We start from the raw sequence: 23,557 nt of genomic DNA, 5'->3' as shown, positions 1-23,557 counted from the left end.
TGGCCAAACAAAGGCAACAACTATGCCTCCATCTGCCACTCTTTGTCAATCTATATGCTAAGCGTATATTTTGGGTGCTGTCACAACATATACGCTTAGTGTATACATCAAACGTGTTGTGAACCCAGCCTTACAAACTTCGAGCCCTGTTGTGACATGGTGTGATGATTACTATGAAGATTTTTCCCAAATTGGGATTGGCAATGAAGTAACTTCCATGTGATGTCTTCGGGACTTCGGGAGGAAGAAGAGCAGGATCAAACTTTTAACCACCAGGCATTGTTTTGATGGCTTTTCCATGCATCAATCCAAGTCTTGCTGCAGATTCTTATGGTGGATTGAGCTTCATAGATTTCTGTCTCTCATAGTGCTGTGGTTTCACTATATTTACAGACACGAGAGCAAATAAAAGAACGCTTGTGGATGGACCATTTTGCTGAGTATGGGAGGACTGTATGTATGTTTCGTACAGAGAAAATCCGGAAGCTTGTTGCCATGGGAATACCTGAATCCCTTCGTGGAGAACTTTGGCTCATCTTTTCAGGTAGTCAATATAATTTTTTTAATACAAAATATATTTTAAAAAAACTAATGTGCCTGTATTCATTGATGCAACACTGTAATAACCAGCTTTTGGTATGTTCCCCATCAGCTACATTTTAAAGGGATCCCGTCGGATAGAATTTCCATGCTAAAATGGCCGCAGCATCAAGTAATGACCTAGGTGCCCCTTGAAAGGCCTTTTGCTATAAGTCAAGTTATAAGTTTTTATAACCTTAAATAGGCATATGCTTATTCAGAATAACTATTCAGGGCAGGGACAACAGCTCATGGAGTCATCCCACAATTTTTTTACCAGTTTTGGAGCAGACAGTTTGGTTCTTGGAAGTAAAATCTCAGTGTGATGCAGCACATTGACTGAATGGTTAGATAATCTGCTCTGTGCCAAAATGACTAGTTAAGATAATGGTATATGCCGATATGAGATTAGAAATAGTTTATAAGTTCTCTTTTTTTCGTAGAAAGCTTAGTGCAGTATAATAAAGGGGGCCAGTTTTGTGTGAAAAGTCACCTGACAGGTTCCTTTTCTATTTTACCACAGAAATAATTGTAACCCATGATGGGAAATAGGGAACTTGATGTGAGTCAATGGCAGTAATACCATCATACAGTTAGGCACATAGAACATTGTGCTGTACCAGGAGGATCCCCAGGGCTAAGGATTTCATTCCAGTACTTAAGGCTATGTATGTCCACCGCGATGGAGAAGAGGAGGGGTTACCCCTCCCCTCCGCATAGAAATGCACAACATACAGGTCGTGCTCATGGAATGTCGTATGGTGCTGCTCATGTGTGGCACCGTATCACTCCGTGCGGCCATAGCTGTGTAGAGGGGGCATATGTATGGCCTCAAGCTTGCGGCCCTACATACGTACCCTCACCCATCTGTGGAAGTTTGTGCAACCCTCCAAGGGTCAGACAGTCACTGACCTAATTCAAAACTTCTCATGCTGGATTATGTTGCACACAGTATCTTGTGAAAAGGGGAGCCAACCGTATATTCATTGCCATTTCCAGTTTTCTTTTGCAATTGCCAATCAAGCTGCAGGGTTGTTAGCAAAGGTCCCACTACACAATGTCAGGCCCTCATGTCACCCTCATGGAGTGTGTCTCTGACCATTTGGACACGTACATGCACAACATTAGCCTGCAAACAGGAGTAGATACCATTCCTTCTACAATCTCCATCTATTCTTGTTCAACAGCCTGTGTTTTTCTTTCCCTTGGGACTATGCTGAGAGGAACACAATGCCTATTTGCGATGGCACTTATCAATGTGTCATGCTGTAGAAACTGGGCTACCTGTGCCACCCGAATAGACTGTATGTACCACATCATTCTACCAACTGTGGCAAGGACACCCACACAATGTAAAATCTGTTAAATATTCCTGAAGTTTAATTGACTTAAGAAGCAGAAAAACTGCAGGCTACCGCTGTGTAAATATTCATAAAAACGTAACTTTTAGTCATACAAAAAGTTAAAATCACACTGAACTACAGTGACATATCTAGCTGGAAACATCTGAAGCTTCACCTCCACGATGTATACTAATGATTGTACAGTAATACACAGGATGGAACATTTCCAGCACATACAAAAATAATCCCTTGTGGAGGTTATATATAAAATGCAGGTAACAGATAACCTATGGACCGGGGAGCATAGGAAAAAAACAGGGTAGGCCTCACCACTCTTCATCCATTTACTATGGTTGCGGCGGGGTATTAAATGCAGATTGTAATTGCAGGCACCTGTCTTAGCCTATGCTAAATGCTTGTATCCTGACCCCATATACAGCGCCTGCAAATGTGCAGCATTATTTACAGAATAATAATAAAGATAACATATAACTTTTAATCTTTCCAAATAAAAATTCAGAACCTATCATCTCAATTACTTAGTCAAAGAAAATAAACATACCATAGCAATAAAATTGCTCCCTGGTGACAATTTACAAGTATCTATTCAATAGGCACAATAAGTGGTAGACACTGCGCAATATTGCCACTTGCACATATCCAACCTTCATAGAGTGGATCTATACTGTGGCTAAGTGTGTTAGCAAGCTATTCACCTTCTCGTGCCACATAATTGCAAATAGTATTACATAACCCTTGACACCTAGGTATCCCATACAAAACAGATCAAGGAAAATCGGATGGGTCTCACCAGTCTTCAGAAAGAGGCATATTGATCCAAGGCTCAGAAGTCCAGTCATGAAAGCTTATTAATATCCGAAGACTAGCTGGTATCCTGTCCCCATATGTAAACTCCCACCCCTACAAGGGCAGTCCCAATGCTGTCCCTAGTGGACCCTGGCAGTTCCTAATGCAAGAGAGTAGCTATTTGTGAAAATACCCTACGCGTTCCATGTGTCATTGGATGCAATCCTCAGGGGAACCTTGTGAGGTACTAATGTCTCCTAATAAAGTAAAGGCTTTAAACACTGCTTCACTTGGTTATAAAAAAATAGATAGAAGTGAGCAGTGACTCGGCTTAATGCTTAACAACTAGCATGGTGACTAAGTCTATTGGCATAATAGTTGTAATGAATAAGTAATAAAAGTTTGGTCTTCTGTAGCACAATTTATATGACCTTTTCTGTTCCACAATGCTTCCTTACATACAGATGCAGTGACTGACCTGGCCACTCATCCAGATTACTACAGCAGACTGGTAGATGAGTCGATGGGTAAAAGCTGTATGGTGACAGAAGAGATTGAGCGTGACCTGCACAGATCCCTACCCGAGCATCCAGCCTTCCAAAACGAAACTGGCATTGCAGCTCTGAGGAGAGTTCTCACTGCTTACGCCTACAGAAACCCAAAAATAGGATACTGTCAGGTAAAGCATTAGAGCATAGCATAGACTTTATCATATTAGTAACATCTTAAAGTGCTTTTTCCCATTTTTAATCTAAGGCCCCTTTCACACAGGCGTTGCAGAGTTTCATCTATCTGATCAGTGTTCGATCAGAATTTGTACAGTGAAAAATGTATATTTTCCATCAGAGTTCAATTAGTTTTCAGATAACGTTTGTTCAGTGCTTAAGTTTTTAAAGGTGCATGTCTGATAGAACACACTGGGGCACATTTACTTACCTGTCCGAGTCGCGATCCCTGATCCGGATTCTCCGACGATGATGCACTGTGCCGGGGGGGTGGGGCGTCGGAAAGGTGAGTACAGTTTTTTTTTTCTCATTGACTTGAGTATAAGTCGAGTTAAGGTTTTTCAGCACGTATACACAGTACATCTCACACCCATGACCAGATTTTTCATGTTCTATTTAAGGAATCTGACCTCTCCCCCTGGTAAGCACACACAGGCACCCCCTGTGGCAGCCTACTCTCAAAAATCGCACCCAGGTCTTAGCCTAGAAAAATTAAAGGTACCTTTTGTACACTGTTATTTTTCCTCCTTCCACAGACTAGGACTTGTAGTTTCATTTGTGTTGTTCAACCGGTTTTTGCCAGTTTTCTCGTTCATCATCTGCAAAAACGGCCCTTGTGTCATTCATATGTTATCCGTTTTTGCAAATCCACAAAAAAATGCAGGTGGCTGCTAAATGATCCATCGTTGTTCAAACAAGCAACATATCCATAAATGCAGATAGCGCATAGGTGACACCTGGGTTGGAGTGCATGGGTGTGAAATCCATGGGGACATAAGTTACCTGCAAATCTAGGGGCTAGAAAAACGTAAACCGTTAGTGTGCACGGGGCGGAACAGAAGTACCAGCACTGATAAATTACTTTACATTGAGATGTGTATTCATTTATAACCCATATATATTATTTCCCTTCTTCAATTAGTCAATGAATATCCTCACTTCAGTCTTACTACTTTATGCCAAGGAAGAAGAGGCATTTTGGCTGTTGGTTGCAGTATGTGAAAGGATGCTTCCAGATTATTTTAATCATAGGGTCTTGGGTGAGTTATTGCTTGAGACTTTTGTCATGTTCTGGTGAAGGGAAGAATTACAACTCATTTAAATGGAATTAGCAGCAGGAAGAATAATGAAGTGATTTTTTTCATTTAAAAAAAAAATAAAGCGCTATAAGTGTATGGTCACACGCATTTAAAAGCAAAGCGCTATCACAAGGGACCATGCCTATTGCATGCGTTTCATTGCAAATGTGTTTGGGCTGAGAAACCCCCCGTTGCGGTAGCGTTGCGCTTGTAAACCCAGCGTTAGCGGTACGTGTGATCGTACCCCAAATGAATAATTTTGAAAAAAATTTCTCATTTGTAAGTGACAGCTGTTGCCTCTGTATTCCTAATCTGTAATGGGCACTACATTTTTACTAAACCTAAGCTAATATGACAGATGACCCCATCCTAAACATCCTTTACTTTCATTAATAAAAAATAAAATCTGCAGTTTTCCAATCTAAAAACTGTGTAACAACCATACAATCAAAAACTGACCCAAAAGAACAAAGAGCAGTTTGGGTAAGGTCACGGACATGCGTCTGCCAGTCACACTAAGGTATTACCTTTTATAAGGAGAGCATTCACTGGTAATAATGTATAATTCCTACATCAGTGCTGTCCCAGCTCCTCAAACAAAATAAAAGTGAGAAGTTTTCAACCCCTATACAGGCAGTCCCTGGGGTACGTACAAGATAGGTTCTGTAGGTTTATTCTTAAGTTGAATTTGTATGCAAGTTGGAACTGTGTATGTTATAATTGTAGCTCCTGACAATTTTTTTTTTTGGTCTCTGTAACAATTGGATTTTAAAAATGTGGATTGTCAATAAAGCTTTATTACAGACACCTTTAATAACTGTTACAGCTGATAATCGTAGCCTAAGGCTAAAGTACAATAAATACCAACATCCAGAGGTCCGTCTGTAACTAGGGGTTGTCTGTAAGTTGGGTGTTCTTAAGATTACATTTATTGACATTGAAACTGTTTGCTAATGGCTTGGAAATCTTAGAAATGTGTTACATGTAGATGTAGGCAATAACCAAGATGTGAAGAAAATTAAGGGCAATTCCTATGTGTTGCTCTTGGTGGGAAAAATCTAGTGAATATGCTACAGAACCTAAAGATCCCACAGTAGAAATGTACAGTTATATTGGACTTCTCATTGTGTTCTTGGCATATTCTTGACAGGAGCCCAGGTTGACCAGTCTGTTTTTGAAGAACTTGTCCATGAGCGGCTTCCTGAGCTGGCAGAACATATCACTGACTTATCCACATTGGCGTCCATATCCTTGTCATGGTTCCTGACGCTGTTTATCAGCATTATGCCCCTGCAGAGCGCGGTCAATGTTGTGGACTGTTTTTTCTTTGATGGTATTCAGGCCATTTTCCAGATCGGACTGGCGGTGCTGGATGCCACAGCTGTAGAACTATGTAGCAGTAAAGATGATGCACAGGCGCTGATGATTCTCAGCAGGTTGGACATTTTTTTTTCTCACTTGATTTTCCTTGTCTCACTACTGTTTTAATTAATGGAGTTTATAATAATAACTTCTGTAATGAGCCAGCTCAATGTTATATTATGCCAAAATGTATATGAACAGGAAAATCTTGTTTGTCAGTGATTGAGGAAACCAGTGGTAGCCAACCTTTAGAGCTTGTTTAAAAAGAAAAATAAATGAAATGAAAAAAATCCATAATTTTGTGATATTTGTAGCTCTAATACCAAAGAGTTATATTTATAATGGTATTATATCAGAATTGTTGAGCAGTAACTGTGCTGGGGTACAGTGGCAGCACTGCAAGGTCTTGGCAAGGATAACTGTCTCTGATGGGGTGTACTCATCCCCCAGTAATGCTGAGCGGTAACTGTGGTGGGTACACTGGAAGCAAGGTGTGATTTTGGTAACTGCTTTAAGATAATGGTCTTGGTATAAGTAACACACACGCCTGAGATGACTCCTTTCCCTTCTGTGCTGGAATGGACCTTGGTAAGTTGACAAGGCAACTGTGAGACACAGTTCTAATGCTCCCAGCTCATGAGTGCTCTGGCTTCACTGTCTACTCAAACACTGGTAATATGGCAGTGATCTGCACCACACTCTCAGCGGGAGAGTTGCACCTCTAGATGCTGATGCTGTCAGGAAGCAAGCAGACAGTGTCGGCATCCGGGACAGGGCAATTCTGCTGAGAGCGCAGCCCGAACAGCTGCCATCTCACCTGCATTAGTGAAGGGCACTGCCTGTTGCCCTGCATTCAAAGCTGCCAGCTTGCTGTCTGTCAGCAAAAACATATTGTGGCATATTTATCACATTAGTGGCGTAGAAGCCCAGAAATAATTGCAAATGCACTTGCGATTATTTACCCCAATGCGCCACCTTCACACCAGTGGGGAGTGAAAGGGTGTACAGCAGGCCGTGTGACTGAGCCGGCGCAGGGCGTTACTGTCCCTGAGCACTCACTGCAGCCGGCAACTTTTCACATGTGATAAGTCGCCAGCTGCGTTTATTTCTGGCTGGTGTAGAAATAAACGCTGTGCAGAACCCTGCCCGATTCATCAAGAGGCCGGAGCCTCTTGATGTATCATGCTGCGAAAAAGCACGAGCGCAGGCGTATGATAAATAGAATCATTATACAAGGGATGTACATAACATTAGACATATGCTGTATACACCTTCATGTACTAATGATAAATGTTGCTTTTTAGATTTTTAGAGCATGTCCGGAATGAGGAGAGCCCTCTGCCCCACACTGGAAACTTACACAGTTTATTGAATAATGAACAGGAACTCTACCCAGTTACTGATATTGCAGACTTAATACGGGATTCCTATGAGGTATGTAAATGTTACCCAAGTAATTGAGATAATCATACAATAGCTTGAGCTGCTAGTGAATAGATGGCACGTGCATAGACCGACAAAGGACAACAATGAAGAGCCTGCGGTGCATGCACGATCACTAACGTGGTGTGTGAAAGTGCCCAGTTAGATGTGATGTTGATATTAATATCTTTATCCCCTTTTAATGTTATCATTTTGTGTTGCGTGGTGTCTAAACCGTTTTCACATAGATATGTTTCGTTCCGTTTTTAGTTTTCTGCTATTGCATAACATGAATAACATTGATGGATTTCTTCTGTATCATTCTAGAAATTTGGCAACAGCTCTGTCGAACAGATTGAACACTTGCGTTGTAAACATAGGATCCGTGTTCTACAGAGTCACGAGGAGACTACAAAACAAAATGTTGTGAGTACCTTGTAGAGATTTATATGGATAACCAGTGTAATCTGCTCCAGATCCACTGTTATCATCCACTTTGAGGGGCAACACAATGAGTGCATTATAATAATACTGACCTCCTCGAGAATAATACTTTAAATTCCAATATTTCTAATTCAGAGATTTATAGATCTAACCAATGTCCTTTATATTCTACTCACACATTTCATCTCACCAGAGGCCTCTCTTTAATTTTTAGCTTAGAGTTGTTGCACCTGATGTGTCCTTTCTACATGAAGATTTAGAAGATCTGTTTGACATGTTTAAGGTAAGGCTCAGGAGTAGGTCAGTGATCAGAAATGTGACTGTGAGGTCACCATCCCCATGTTACTCTGTGGCTGCGCCGACTTTAGCCTAAGCAGTTGTACAACGCCTGAGGTACTGAAGCCCATCACATGATCATGTGATCATGGGTTACTGATCCATCCAATGAGTGTTTCCTGTGGTGTTGGAGAGAGAGACTTGTAAAAATTAATTATTTTACCTTTACCTATCATTTTTCACTGGTAATAAACCTCGAGACTTTGGGCGCTGAGAAAAAAAACCATTTAGAGATCAACTTCTTGACTCCTTCTCCAGCAGCCTTTCACTTTTAATTTTCTGAGCTATTAGCGATATATACATGATTGTACAATCCTGACTCCTGTTGCCCCACACAAAATACACAATATTTCCAATGATTGACTTTCAATAATAATTATTTTTGTGGGAAAAGTTTGTTGCTGAGAGGCATAATAGAAGTTTCTTCTCAAGCGTACAAAAAAAGCACATTGACATATATAGTAATTTTAATGAGCCACTAATATTGTGGCCTTCTAGCGTGATCATCTACTTTATCTGCTGACTGACTTCTGCAGTGAAGTGTTGATTGTATAGAGGTTGTAACTAGTTCCTCTGATAGGCTTCAGCAGTGACATATACAAACATCCATTCCAGCCAACATTGGGACTTTTGGCACAGCTACATTTATGTGGCTTTAAAAAGGATCTGGACAACCCCTTCAAATCCTTAATATTTATTTTTTCTTTATTTCAGAGAGAACATTTCATCAGCTGTTACTGGGAAGGGATCTCTTCTTTAATTGACCGTCATGACCCTCGAAGGGCGTATGCAGAACAGTACAAGATTGATAGTGGACAGTTTACATCCCTCTTCAAATTGTGCTCACCCTGGCCTTGGGGTTCTCACACAGAAGCTCTAGCAGAAAGAATGTTCCGCTTGATGGATGAAAATCAGGACAGTCTGATTGAGTTCAAGTCATTTGCATGGTGCTTAGGTAATTGTATTAGTGTGTATGGTTACAGTGAGTTTAGTTACTATGAATGAGCATTTTTAGATACGTATAATTCAAATTCTTCTATTCCTTTTTTAGACATTATTTATCATGGTGAGATGAATGAAAAAATCAAGTTGCTATACAGACTCCATATACCACCTGGTGAGATATCTGGATCATATCAAGATTTTTTGTCATGTAAATGTGACGTGTGACCGTTGTATTGGTCTTCGACACTTCTATTGAACATTTTTCCCCCTCTGACTTAAACAATTATTTGAAATGTGTACAGGCAGTCCCCGGGTTACATACAAGATAGGGTCTGTAGGTTTGTTCTTAAGTTGAGTTTGTATGTAAGTCGGAACTGTATATATTATCATTGTAATCCCAGCCAGAACTTTTTTGGTCTCTGGGACAATTGGATTTTAAAAATGTTGGGTTGTCATAAGAATCAATATTAACACTAAAGCTTCATTACAGACACATTTGATAACTGGAATAGCTGTTTATTGTAGCCTAGGACTAAAGTACAAGAAATTACCAATATCCAGTGGTCTGTTTGTAACTATGGGTCGTATGTAAGTCGGGTGTTCTTAAGTAGGGGACCGTCTGTACATCTTTTCATTTTCATTTACCCAGGACTTTGCAAGTTCTTTTTTAGTGCAAACTGCTATTTATTTCTAGGTATTTAAGAAGGGTCTGCGCCACATTTGTGTCATGGCTGCACTAGTTATCATGCAACACAAATTTCTGCACTGAAGGGGTTATTTTGGTGCTCAGTCGGACCGTGCTCAGTCGGACCGTGCGCCAGATTTAACAAAGTCCAACAGAAATGTGTTGCACACCCCATGTTAAAGGTGCACCAAAAAAAATGGTGCACTCTGTCGGGACAGTGCAGAGGGTGCCAGATTCATAAGGAACGGGTGTCAAAAATCCTGAATCTGGCGCCCTCTGCACAATACACAGGCAAACTGCATATAGTGCAGTTTGCACTAGTCTTAGTAAATGTGCCCCAATGTGTGTGTATGGCCTAGATCTGCCATGGCCACACTTGCTGGTTCTACTATTTTTTTGTCAATATGTGTATTTGAGGATGATAAAGGAGCAGTTTTTAATTTTGCAGAATAAAAAAAAAAATAGAACTCTGCTGACTGATGAGGAACGGGTGATGCAGTTAATCAGGAATGTCGTTTTATAGGTTCCAATAGCACATGCTATCTTGATTTTGAAAATGCCTTTGTCAGCATTCTGAATCATTTCAGTAGTTTATAAAATGTTACTTCACATTACTTGGCTCTCTGCTAGTAGTGTGTGGTGAGTCCTGGGGGGTGGGTAGCTGAACCAACCTGTGTTTCTCTCTTCCGCCATGTGCGCTGAGCAGATAGTGGAGGGGTGGAAGAAGCTGCATGAGTGTGCAAAAGAGGAAGACTGCATCAAGGAGACTGAGACACAGGTTGGTGCAGCTGACCCTAAATGTGTGAACATTCAAAGGGGTTGTCCGAGAGTAACGAAAAAAAAACTAAAGGTGGCCGGAGGGGGCTGCTTAAAAAAATAATGATCTACTTACTTTCCGGTGTCCCGCGGTGCTGCCACCGGAGCAGAGCAGGACTCAGCTTCCGGCCGGACCCAACAACCACGGCCGGCCTGCGCTGCTCCTGCGGCCATGTTTGTTTACATGGCGCCCGGACCGGAGCAACAGCAGCGCAGGACACTGGAGAGCGACGGAAGGTAAGTAGATATTTATTTTTTTAAGCAGCCCCCTCTGGCCACCTTTAGTTTTTTTTTTTCATTACTCTCGGACAACCCCTTTAAAGGACATCTACCACCAGGATTGTAAACCAAGCAAACTGACATACTGGAGTGTGCCCCGCTCTGGCAGGATCTACTTTTCTTTGAGCTCCTTGTGCCCTTGTTTTTAACAATAGAAGGTTTTTAAAACTATGCAAATGAGCATAAGGGACTCAGACTCATTTGCATAATTTTAAAATTTCTTTATTCTGTAAAAACCAGGGAATAAAAAGCTAAAAGCAAAGTAGATCCTGCCTGAGGGGGCACAAACCAGTTTGTTAATGTGCTTGCTGTACAATGAGTAGAGGTGTGGTCTAATGATATCAACTCCTTATATAAGGTGTGCTTATTTATTAGGCAACTTATTTTCCTTTGCAAGACATTTTGACAATTTTTTGAGTCTGTCAAATCTCTGTTCTGACCTATTTTGCCAGAGGGATGCAGCAGTCTTGAAACTGCCAAACTTTAGTAGTGCGATCACCAAACAATCAAGCGTTTCATGGAAAATAGCCAACAGGGTCGCAAGAAGCATGTAGAAAAAAAAATCTCAAAATAAATGCCCATGAATTGAGGAGAAATGAGCTAGATGCCAATAGCCACCAGTTTTGCCATATTTCAGAGCTGCAACATTAAGGGATCAAAAAGCACAAGGTGTGCGAAACTCGGGGACATGGCCAAGGTAAGAGAGGCTGAAAACGACCACCTTTGAATAAGAAACATAAGATAAAACGTCAAGACTGGGCCAAGAAATATCTTAATCAGATTTTTCTATGGTTTTATGGACTGATGAAATGAGAGGGGCTATTGATGGGCCAGATGGATGGGCCGAGGCTGGATCAGTACAGGGCAGAGAGCTCCACTCTGACTCTGGCATGGGCTGGAATCATCAAAGATGAACTTGTGGGACCTTTTTGGGTTGAGGATAGAGCGAAGCCCATCTCCCAGACCTACTGCCAGTTTCTGGAAGATGCTTTCTTCAAGCAGTAGTACAGGAAGAAGTCGGTATTGTTTAAGAAAGACATGATTTTCCTCCAGTACAATGCTCCAAAACATACATCCAAATACTGCACAGAGTGGCTGGCCAGTAATGATCTAAAAGAAGAAGAAATAATGACCTGGCCCCCTGGTTCACCTGATCTGAACCCCATAAAGCAGTGATGGCGAACCTTTTAGAGACCGAGTGCCCAAACTACAACAAAGACCTGCTTATTTATCGCAAAGTGCCAACACAGAAATTTAATTTGTGATTTATACTCCCTTCTCTGTCACAGTTTTCATTGATACCAGCTCCTGAGGACACCAATAAAGCAGAAAATAGTCCCAGGTAGAGCTGTCACTTTAAAATAGCTCTGTGCACAGCAAGTCCTGGGCTGTCTGGGACTGCAGGGAGATACCTGGACTCATCTCTGGTGATGGCCTGAGTGCCCACAGAAAGGGCTCTGAGTGCCACCTCTGGCACCAGTGCCATAGGTTAGCCAACACTGCCATAAAGTGTGAGATCTACAGGGAGGGAAAACTGTCACCTCTCTGATCAGTGTCTGGGAGGTTGTGGTGGCTGCTGCAAAGTTGATCCTAAACAGATCAAGCAAATGACAGAATCTATGGATGGAAGGATTTGAGTGTCATCATGAAGAAAGGTGGCTGTATGGTCGCTGATTTGGTTTTGTTTTTGAATGCCAGACATTTTCTGTTGTCCTATTGGTTTACCTTGTGAAAATAAGAAAGTGAGATGGGTATATTTGATTTTTATTAAGTTGCCTAATAATTCTGCACAGTAAGTCACCTGCACAAACAGATCTCCCCCAAAGATATCCCCCAACTCCAACTTCCAAAAGCGTTGATATTTATGAATCTTTTCGATTGATTTATAAGTTGTTGTTCAATAATAACAAGAATCCTCTCAAATACAACTTGCCTAATAATTCTGCACACAATATGATAGTGACATGATGGGTGTTATCATTTTTATTTTTGTTTCATGTGTTTTAAATGACTATGGATTTTCAGACTTTCCAATTTTATATATTTTTAATTGTCTGTTTGCAGCTCTTACAGAGAGTGACCATGACTGTCAATCACCACTGAAGGGGCCACTTTTATCTACTACTAGACCACTGAAGCTTACAAAACCCAACAGTATGTTTTACATACTTTTTCATTATTTAGTTTCACATAGAATCTTTCTGCTTCATTTACTAGATATAATTTATATGATTGCTGATCTCTCTTTTCCCTGGATGTTTTTATGACATTAAAACTCCTGAAATCTAATATGCAGATCAATGGGAATTTAACCAGTATCTTATTTTGTCTACAGGTGGGGAAAAGGATTATCAAAAACAACTGAAGCAAATGCTTAAAGATTTGGCCAAAGATAAAGATAAAAGCACAGATAAGGAACTTCCCAAAATGACCCAGGTAAACCTGGCGAGGTTTAAGGGATTGTCAAGTCACAACAAGTTGTCCACAGGATAGGGGATTGGATTGGTGAAACATGGGTCATAAGGAGAACTGCTTGTCGCACAGGCTCTATTCTCTACTCTTTCTCTGCTATCTATACTGGTATTTTGTCAACACAAATGTTAATGAGTGGGAATCTGGGCATTATGTCTTGTTAAAACTATCTGCATGGATGTTGGCATTAGGGAGAGTGCTCCCCCTTATGGTTACAATTAAAAACTACAAGCTCTAGAAGCCTGCTACAGAATATATTGGGTGGTACACCCTAAAGGTTTCTAATTAAGATGTTTTCCTCTTCCTCGTGAAACTTTAGTTCTTTGTAATTAGAAGGTTAATCCATTTTGCAATATATTTTTATCAATTTATCATAAACAGATTCAGAGCAGTTAATTATTATCAAACAGAATCTACCCTCCCACACACAAAAAAACAACAACAGAGAACCAGACCACCATGACCCATCCATTAGTGCAACAGCAAAAACTTTTCCTATTCTTTCTCCTAACAATTTAATACTGGGGCATATTCACAGTGTGGATAAAAAAAATATTGCTGGAATCTGTATAAAGTGGAGTTGTAACCATAAAGCCTTCAAAGCTTTGATTTTTCATGCCATTGAGGAGACTGACACAATAGGGTAATTTAACAGTGTGTCTCAGGTTCCACCAGTCTAGAGATAAAAAAACACTAGTATTTTTATGCACCAGATTTATCACCGTGATAATAAATTCTGGTGTAGTATACGACAGTCTCTTCCTACTTTATAACTCTTATTAGTTGGTCTAAACTGTGCGCCACAATTTTTGGTGCACGGATGATTTCCCACTAGTCATGCCCCTTTCCCAAGCCTTGATAAATATGTTGCAAGCTATTTTTGACCGCCAGAAATCTGGTGCAAGTGAATGAATAATTTCCTTGCAATGTGAACATATATTGAGATTATTCATCAAGCTAAACATTTTTCTTTTTCCATTTTCTTTGAATTTTTCAGAAGGAATTTATCCAATTCTGCAAAACCTTGTACAGCCTATTTCATGAGGACCCAGATGAAAATGATCTTTATCAAGCAATTGCCACAGTGACGACCCTTTTACTTCAGATTGGTGAGGTTGGACAGCGCAGCAGTAGCATAAGCTCAGGCAGTGCTTCAGATGAATTTGTAGATTCAGAAAATGGAGCCTGCTCCTCAGACCAAGACTGTGTTTTTTCTGAGGCCACCAGTACAGCAACCCATCCATTGCCAGAGACTGACTGGGTAGTTTCTCTAGAACACATATTGGCATCACTATTGACCGAGCAGTCATTGGTCAATTTTTTTGAGAAACCGTTGGAAATGAAGCCAAAGCTAGAAAGTGCTAAAATGAACCCGTACAGCCTAAAGACTAATGGAACGAGCCAGCAATCGCCAATGCTGTACTAAGTGAACACAAGTCCTGCTGTCTCCAGGATTTTAGTGTCTAGGAGAAGGGAGCAATGCATACAGTACCTGTGATAATCAGTATATATATCCCAGCAATGTAACAGAAAGCACTAAGGACTTGTTAGATATCAAGCTAACTAAATAGGTCACTGTAGTGAGACTGAAACTTTAACTTTGAAAAGACAAGTGGTTCTGGAGTACCAAACCACAGAGATGCAGCCGGCACATCGTGGCCACAAGACTTTCTGTATTCTCGACTTACCAAAGCACACTGGATGACTTCTCATTCTTAAGATGCATCACTTCTGCGAAGCCTTCCTGAGGAGATGAAATGCTTCTACATCTTCCAAAACTTGTTTGTATCCAATACTGGCATGCCAAACATTTCTTATTGTTGAATTTTGTTCAGGGTTTATGTCATTTGTCCAAATATTTTGTATATGTGAGTTTGTTATATTTTGCGTTTGCACTAATAATGATGTTTCAATGCTGGAAATTGAAACTTTTATTCTGTTCCATTTGCATTACAATTTTTATGTCGTTATGATGTCGAATGACTTTTGTGCTTTTCGTCTTGGTTTGTGAAGAGCTGCACTTTTCAATAAATTTTTTTTTTATATATTATGATTTCTAATGTGGTACTAAAACTCACTTCTGCAGTGAGATTACAGCAGGCAGAGAAAGGGAGCCTGCCTGTGCAGCTTCAGCACCGCGGCGCTGCAGAATGCACACACAAAGGAAAATATAGGACAGTGGTGGCGAACCTATGGCACTAGTGCCATAGCCGGCACTCAGAGCCCTCTGTGTGGGCACTCGGGCCATTACCCCAGCATGAATTTCACCAGACAGAACTCAAAGAATCTGCCTGCTGAATCTTCCTACAATGATAGATGAATTTGCCCTCCTCCTTTCACTTGTGTTGGTGTCCTTAGGAGGCTGAACGATTGAAAGTTGTCAAAGAACAAGGAGAAATAAATTACTGCTTCAGTTTCTGTGCTGGCATTTTGTGATAAATAAGTGGCTTTTGGTTGAAGTTTGGGCACTCAGGCTCTAAAAGGTTCACCATCACTGATATAGGACATACCTATGCCATCTTTTGCCAGTTTCACTGTGACCAGGTGCCATAAACCTGTTGCTATGAAAGTAGAAAAAGAAATCTGCTGCTCACTGATTTAACTGCTCACATGTGCTGAAGATCCACACGAACGTCATGCTGTATCCATAAGCGAAACATTTAAAAAAAAAAAAAAAGTCTTTCAAGACTTTATTAGGAATCAATATCTTTAAAATGTATATGGCATATCCCTAGACCAGTGGTGGCGAACCTGTGGCACACGTAGCCCTTTCTGGGAGCACTCAGGCCATTCCCCCTCCCCCCAATTTCAATAAACAGGACCACATCCACCAAATCTTCCTGCAGTCCCAAGCAAATAAAGGGATGCTACCCTCCGTGCCATTTTAAAGCGACACTTCACTGGTTGTTTGAAACTGCAGAAAAAGTGAGAAGGTGTAGACTGATCTGCATTGTCTTTAGAGGTCATCGTGCTGGACCCACCACTCTTCCTGGAGAGAAGCTACAATGATGGTCTGAATTGTCCCACCTTCTTTCAACTGTATTGGTGGCCTTAGGAGAGCCAATACAATTGAATGATGTTGAAAAACAGGTAGCAATAAGTTACTGCTTGAAATGCAATGTTGACACTTCATGATAAATAAGTAAATTTTGGTTGTAGTTTGGGCACTCGGTCTCTGAAAGGTTTGCCATCACTGCCCTAGACCATACAAAGAGGAAAAACCTATGAGATTAAGGGTGCTCCGAGCACTTGAAACGTATAGGTTTTTTCCTCTTTGTATGGTCTAGGGCAGTGATGGCAAACCTTTAGAGACAGTGCCCAAACTACAACCAAAATTTACTTATTTACCATGAAGTGCCAACGTGGCATTTTTTATCAGTAACAATTATCAGATCAATTGTATCGGACCCTGAGACCACCAATACAATTGAAAGAAAGAGGGCAGATAGCTTCTCTCCAGGGTCTCTCAATACAGGAAGACTGGTGGGTCCAGCAGTTCCAAACAGCCAATGAAGTGTCACTTTAAAATAGCAGCATCTCTTAAGTTGCCTGGGACTGCAGGAAGATTTGGTCCTGTTTGGTGAACTCTGTCCTGCAGTGATGGCCTGAGTGCCCACAGAAAGGGCTCTGAGTGCCACCTCTGGCACCCATGCCATAGGTTCGCCACCACTGGTATAGGGGATATGCCATATACATTTTTTTTTTTTTTTTAAATCATCACTGCTGCAGAGACCTTTTTGCTTGTTTTGCTTATTGTTTGCTATGGGTGTTTTCTCACCGATACCTTGTCCATGGGAAAAAAGTTTTTTAAACCTGTTTTTTTTTTTGGTGATCTGTGGGAGACTCATCACAGAGACCCCCATGATTAGCAATCTATCTTGGGCCTAGCTTGTTTTGTGGGAAAACCCCTTTAAGCAGAGAGAGCATTTTGGCTTATGGACACATACAGATTTTTGTGTTCCTGGCTTCAGTGATTTTTCTCTGATGACTTAGTGAACCATTCCTTTCAATGGGCTTTTTCACACGTCAGTTTTTTTCCCCCACTGATCCAATGTCAGTGAACACAGAGGTTCTGATCACCGAAGGAAAAAAAAAAAAAAAAAAAGAGAAAGGAAGAGCAAAACCAATCAATATGCATCAAAATGGGTTCAGTGAAAAAGACCAATGTGAAACCACCCTAATTCACATAAGGAATAGAGGTCTGATTGAAGATTGCTGATGATCCATCCAACTGGAAACCCATGCAAAGTGGAAGAGCACAAGTTCCTATTGAAATCAATGGAGCACAAGATTATCCTATTTTCTGTCAGCTTTAAAATGCACAAAGAAAAAAAAAGTGCAGATGCTCCCGTCATCCACTAACTAGCCGGCAACATAAGTTGCTTGTCTTTCGACAAAACAGCACTTATAAGAACATACTCAACAGTAGGGCTACCCTATAGCTGGAGGGATCAATTGGGCTCATTTAATATCTAAAGTATAAAAATCTAAATTCCAGATCAATGTTTCTCAGGAGTCTTAAAACCATACCTCATACATATGTCTGTTGTAGAATACTGCGTCCTGCAGTTTAAAGCAAACCTGTCAGCAGGAATGTGATTTTTAGCTGGTGATAGTTGCCAACAGCCTAACCAATGCAGATTTTAAAAATTGCCTGTCAGCATTCTGAATCATTTCAGTACTTTGATAGTTTGCCATGTCAGCAAAGTGTGAGAGGACCTGGGGGGCTGAAGCCTGTGTATTCTTCCTCTCCTCCTTCGCCTGCTCAATGCACATGACTGGAAGTGGGAATTGGTGAGGGAGCTGGATTAGTATGGAGGAAATGACACAGGCTTCAGCTGCCCCAACACTCAATACACGCTGCTGGCGAGGTAAGGTAATACCAGGTAATGTTAATTCACATGATTCACAATGACAAAGGCAGTTTTAAAACCCGCATAGCATAGGCTATTGGAACCTGCACCAGCTAAAAATAACATTCCTAGTAAAAGGTTCCCTTTAATCATTTTTAGCAAGCACCTATCACTGAATGGCCATGTATATAGAGCAAGCTGTCAATCAGTGATAGGACCAACATTACAAAATATAGGGGGGGTTGGCTTATTAGGCAGGCTCTTTGGGACAGTTCTATGACTTCTTTTTTTTTTTGGACTATAAGGTGCACAAAAACCTCCTTTGATTTTCTCAGAAATCAAAAGGTGCACCTTATATATCAGCGATGGCGAACCTTTTAGAGACCGAGTGCCCAAACTACAGTCAAGACCCACTTATTTATTACAAAGTGCCAACATAGAAATTTAATTTGTGATTTATACTCCCTGCTCTGTCACAGCTTTCGTTCATACCAGCCCCTGAGGACACCAATAAAGCAGAAAATAGGAGAAATTTGGATGATCATTGTAGTTTCCCTTCAAAGTCCCATAAACAGGAAGAATTGTCAGGGCCGGAGCAGGAGCTACAATGATAATCCAGATCTGTCCACACCTTCCCACTCCTCCAGTAGTCCCAAGTAGAACTGTCACTTTAAAATAGCGCTGTGCACAGCAAGTCCTGGGCTCTCTGGAACTGCAGGAAGATACCTGGAGTCCTCTCTGGTGATAGCCTGAGTGCCCACAGAAAGGGCTCCGAGTGCCACCTCTGGCACCCGTGCCATAGGTTCGCCATCACTGTTATATATGAACCATACTTAGACAACAGCTGCCTAGAATTGTGCACAGGTCTGCCACCTGCTGGTCATTCATCAGGTACGGCTTATACTCCGATACACCTTGTATATGAACCTAGACATTTTGGCAGGCATTTATTGATGGTGCGCCTTATAGTCTGAAAAATACTATAATATGATTGGCAACAGCTCTAAAGTGGCTTTGGCCCTTTAACGATGTGTGACGTAGTGCTGTGGGTGTTTGGAGAGGGCGCATGCTGGCTGAGCCGTCTCCATAGCCGATGAGCGATTGCTGCATAATGCAAACACCCACCGGTAACACCCATGAATGGTGCTGCCATGTTGTTTTGGATTGTTGCTCCCCGTGATGTCATCGGGGAGCAGCGATCTGTTATGAGAGCCTCGGGTCAAACGAAGACCCCAGGCTGTCTCAATTTAACCCACGTATTACAGTGTGTGACTTGCACATTGTAATAGATGTGTAAAATCCCCATATACTGCCTTACTGTAGAATGGCAGTATATAGTAGGATCAGACAACCTGGGGGAATAGTAAAAAATTTCCCTAGAACTGATGCATAAATCAAAGGTTAGGTATTGCTGTGTCCCAAAATGTCCAATCAAAATATAATTAACAGTTATTCTTGGCGTTTAAAGGGAACCTGGAGGAGCAAGGAGTGATTTCTCAAGGGTGGGGGTGAAACTACTCCTTTACAGCCACTCCCAAGTGCCTAGTCACAGAGAACATGGCAGTGAAAGGTACTATATTCCTACATGTGATTCTGTAAAGTCAAGAACAAGCCTTTTCATTTTTAATGGGCTGACCATTTTCTAATATATAATCACATGAATTGGAGTAGTGCACATACCTTTCCCATCCTAGCTTCGCAACTGAGCCAGCCATTCCATGCTTTCTGCATCTTGCCCTCAAACTGCCAGGATACCTGTTATTTCACTTTCTTAGGGACTGCTCCAATGTCAATGACTACAACATGCCTACCAGAAATCGGCCTATTTGTGCCTCTGCACCAGCTCAATACTTGTAGCTACGACCTGGGAGAGCATGCACCCTAAACTGGGGATGGTGAGGAAAACTTCGGGTAGGAGGGGGTGTCTACATATAACCATTCAGCCCAACAGTGCATCAGAAACTCTAATTCAGGAGAGGTCGAAAATGGCAGGAATAGAAGTTTATGTTCAAGACAGAACAGCCAACAAAAAGTAAAGCACGGTTTTAGTTTTTTTTTATTTCAACAATGAAGAGACAAATTAGTTTTCATCCACGTTGACTGTCTGGAGACCTGAAAACAAAGAAATGATGGATTAAACAATGAAGGTTTATAAAAAGTCCTATAGAGGCCTAACATTTTCTACAGAAGATGTTCAAACTGTTCAGTGTGCTCACTTATCAATTTGGGGTGTCTACTTTATTCAAATATACTTATCTACACATTTTGGTAGCCTTATTTTAAATGAATATTTTGTCCAAGAATTGTGGAGCACGAAGTACTAAGTCCGTGCTGCTGGTCTCATGCGTCAGGAGACACGTGACCATTACAGCCAATCAGTGGCTAAACCCTTACACTCTGGACACTGGTCCTCAAACTGTTTCTACAGAACCTCACTGCTCAGCCACTGACATGTGTTATAGTGGCAGCAATTGTGAAAAAAAAAAAACAACAACCCTCAACAAGCTATTTAGACTGGGATCCCCACTGATCATAAGAGTGTCCGCAATAAAATGGCAGGGCACTCCATTCAGCTTACACCCCCATAGAATTGAATGGAGAGCCTGGATGAATGCTTGACCTGCCACTTAGTACAATCAGTGGGATCAGACCCCCTGTTCTCGTGAACAGCGTGGGTCCCAGCAGTTAAGTTAATAAAAGAGCAGCCAGCTTTTACCTTTGTATGTTGTAACTGGCACATATGTGACCAATGTGTACAGTTTGTTGGGGGAATCTTCATCCTCATTGCGCTTCCTGGACAAACGCACCCGAATACGGTAAGGTACATTCCTACATAAAATTGGAAAATAAGCAATAAATCAAATTAGAAATAAAGCAATGATATACAAGATGACCATTGCGACCTAATAAGGCTTCAGGACTGCTGACACTTTTTCACATTACCAGATGGATCACTTTAAAACCCTGTACAAAACATATCACAAATTTCCTACACTTGGCACCTGCCACAGGTATGAATATAGTCTATGCAGTACAAGGCACAGTAATGCACTATAATAGAGACATTTAACAGCCAATCTATAAATGCCAAAAACGAATGACTTCAACAGCTTGGCCAACCACAAATGAAACTTTATGCCTATGAAACTTTAACCCCAAACCAAATTATCAGCGCAGAACAGAAAAACAACATTTATCCTAGATGATTTTTCTTATTAGAACCCACTCAACTCACTTTCAAAAAATATACGAGTGTAAACCAGTCCATTATATCAAACAATTAAAAATATAATTCATTTTATTAAAGAAAATCAAAAAAACTCATTACAACATGATATAGCAAAAGATGAAATCATTCTTGAAGGTCCATCTAGTTAATTATCGCATCAATAAACAAATTGTATATTCACATCGGCATTTCAATACATGCAAATTGCCAAATATCTACAAAAAAGTGCCAGTGCACAATAAACTTCTATATCACAATTTGCCTGAATGAATCATAGGACTGGAGCGGCCTAAAGTAATTGCATTAGAGGACATCTACTATCAGGATAAAGAATTGTAAGCCAAGCACAGGTACATGCAGGTGTGTGCCCCTTTGACAGGATCTACTCCTCTTTAAGCTTCTGCTGCCCTCAAGGAAAAAAAAAAGGCTTTGAAAATTATGCCTAAAGGGCTCCATTAACACCAATCGGACCCAAGGAGATCCTATAAAAGGAGGGCAAACACCATTATGTCAGTGTGCTAGGTTTACAATCCTTCATCCTGGTAGTATTTGTACTTAAAATCTCTCTCCAGTCACTTGGCAGTTCCAGAGGGCATCAGACCAAGTTCTGGCAGTGAGGGAAACCCTACCTTGCCTTACAGGGCCTGTGACTAAGTGTCCCAATTCTCCCTATAGCATCTTGGTCTGCAGCCGTTATTTAAACAACAGTAATCTTTGGTGTTTCTGGCACCTTTGCATTGCAGCAGGCATTTTAAAACATAGCTTCTCTGTTTTGGATCTACAAAACATGAACAAAGGCATGGGTGTACTGTACCAGCTTCAGTGACTGACAGCACCAAGCCAAGAAGCATGAATGTCTTTATTGCAGACCCAGATGGAAATTACACAGGGCGATTTGGTATACTAAAGTACAGGTTAATAAGGAACAGTGGGCGGTTAGGTGTCCCAAATCTTGATTTCTTTTTCCTTGAGGGAACCTGGAGCTTTAAGGGAATCTAGCAAGAATGTTGCTTTTAGTCCTAGAGTAGCAGTGAAGAACCTACATCTGCATTTCAGAATTCTGAGTCAAACTGCATGTGGTATTCAACTTTCCCAAAGAATGGAGGACCAGGATGCTTTCCTACCACTTCATTCAATTGATGAGGAGATCCACATTCTCATGAATGGCGAGGGTCCCAGCATTCAGACCCCTGCCTTGTGTTAGGGGTTTTTGTACTTCTGTCAAATGTAAAAAATGTGCCTGCTTTCCAAAGTCTGAGTTTTTAATATAAACACACACGTGTGTATTTAAAAAGGTCTACCCTATACCGCATCCTCCTAATAGCATTGTGGGGTGCTCATTTAATGCCCCTGTTCAACGGCTTCACCTTAGACACACAAATAAAACACACTTAAAAAATCTGAATGTAGCAGAAATTGTCAGTTTCCTCAATGAAAAACGGAACATGACCTCTGGTTATGTGTGTAACATTTTAAACCTCACCTGACACCTTTAGCCCATACAGCTTTGTTCAGCCTTGTGTCGATACGTACGTCAGGAGTACGCATCTCTTTCATTGCAAATTTACGGATTTCTTTAAGAGCACGGGGAGCACGCTTCTTGAAGCCACTATATATAAAAAAAAAAAAAAAAAAAAAGAGTTAAGTTGTGGTAGTTCACAAATTATCACAAATCAAGTAGATGTGGAGAAAATGTAATTCACAGCATGGTCACTGCCAGACTACTCCGAAAAGGAAGCGACTCACAAATAAACGCCTGCTGCTATAACCTGCTTATGCTGTATACATATCCTTGTAGGATACTTTAAAGATTTGGTCAGGTTTGAAAACGAAGCTGTATCTAAACAGACGGAGCCAGTGCTGGATTTCCAGCTATATATTCCCGGGATGCAGCACCTTCATAGTGTGGACATGCGGTGGAGGAAGGCTTAGGGACACTACATGACACAGGTAGGACACTCACACTCCATGGATCCGCTTGTGAATGTTGATGGTGTATTCCCTAGTCACCACCTCATTGATGGCGGAGCGGCCCTTCTTCTTCTCGCCTCCTTTCTTAGCAGGAGCCATCTCTGCAGACACAAGCACAGCATGTTAGGAAAGACCCCACTATCACCTTTCCGTACAGTTATAACATCCGCAATGATACAAGCCCTGCAGCGACAGCCGCCCTCCATTAAC

General features: G+C 41.1%; 2 protein-coding genes across 9 annotated transcripts in view; one reads left to right on the top strand and one right to left on the bottom strand.

The window, feature by feature from the left end:
- TBC1D8 (TBC1 domain family member 8) overlaps positions 1-15,344 on the top strand; it is a 52,748-nt gene extending 37,404 nt beyond the window's left edge. For all 4 annotated transcript variants that reach the window (XM_072135869.1, XM_072135867.1, XM_072135870.1 and 1 more), the window contains 12 exons: positions 394-544; positions 3,194-3,408; positions 4,377-4,494; positions 5,684-5,969; positions 7,200-7,329; positions 7,645-7,743; positions 7,976-8,044; positions 8,812-9,052; positions 9,149-9,214; positions 12,887-12,976; positions 13,158-13,258; positions 14,292-15,344. In XM_072135869.1, the coding sequence (XP_071991970.1) occupies positions 394-544; positions 3,194-3,408; positions 4,377-4,494; positions 5,684-5,969; positions 7,200-7,329; positions 7,645-7,743; positions 7,976-8,044; positions 8,812-9,052; positions 9,149-9,214; positions 12,887-12,976; positions 13,158-13,258; positions 14,292-14,720 (1,995 nt within the window). In that variant the 3' untranslated portion in view covers positions 14,721-15,344. The remainder of the gene's footprint in view (positions 1-393; positions 545-3,193; positions 3,409-4,376; positions 4,495-5,683; positions 5,970-7,199; positions 7,330-7,644; positions 7,744-7,975; positions 8,045-8,811; positions 9,053-9,148; positions 9,215-12,886; positions 12,977-13,157; positions 13,259-14,291) is intronic.
- Positions 1-23,557, bottom strand: part of RPL31 (ribosomal protein L31) — a 435,376-nt gene that overhangs the window by 244,727 nt on the left and 167,092 nt on the right. For 3 of the 5 annotated variants that reach the window (XM_072135873.1, XM_072135872.1, XM_072135874.1), the window contains exons 2-5: positions 23,340-23,448; positions 22,860-22,985; positions 20,864-20,976; positions 20,199-20,259 (exon numbers count right to left, since the gene is read on the bottom strand). In XM_072135873.1, coding sequence (XP_071991974.1) covers positions 20,228-20,259; positions 20,864-20,976; positions 22,860-22,985; positions 23,340-23,446 — 378 coding nt within the window. In that variant the 5' untranslated portion in view covers positions 23,447-23,448 and the 3' untranslated portion in view covers positions 20,199-20,227. Of the gene's footprint in view, positions 1-20,185; positions 20,260-20,863; positions 20,977-22,859; positions 22,986-23,339; positions 23,449-23,557 lie in introns of those variants that run through there. The other 2 variants (XM_072135875.1, XM_072135871.1) reach the window with 1 other exon arrangement.

This window comes from Engystomops pustulosus, chromosome 2, assembly GCF_040894005.1.
Source record: "Engystomops pustulosus chromosome 2, aEngPut4.maternal, whole genome shotgun sequence".
NCBI lineage: Eukaryota > Metazoa > Chordata > Amphibia > Anura > Leptodactylidae > Engystomops > Engystomops pustulosus.
This window is presented reverse-complemented; position numbering and strand designations above follow the sequence as displayed.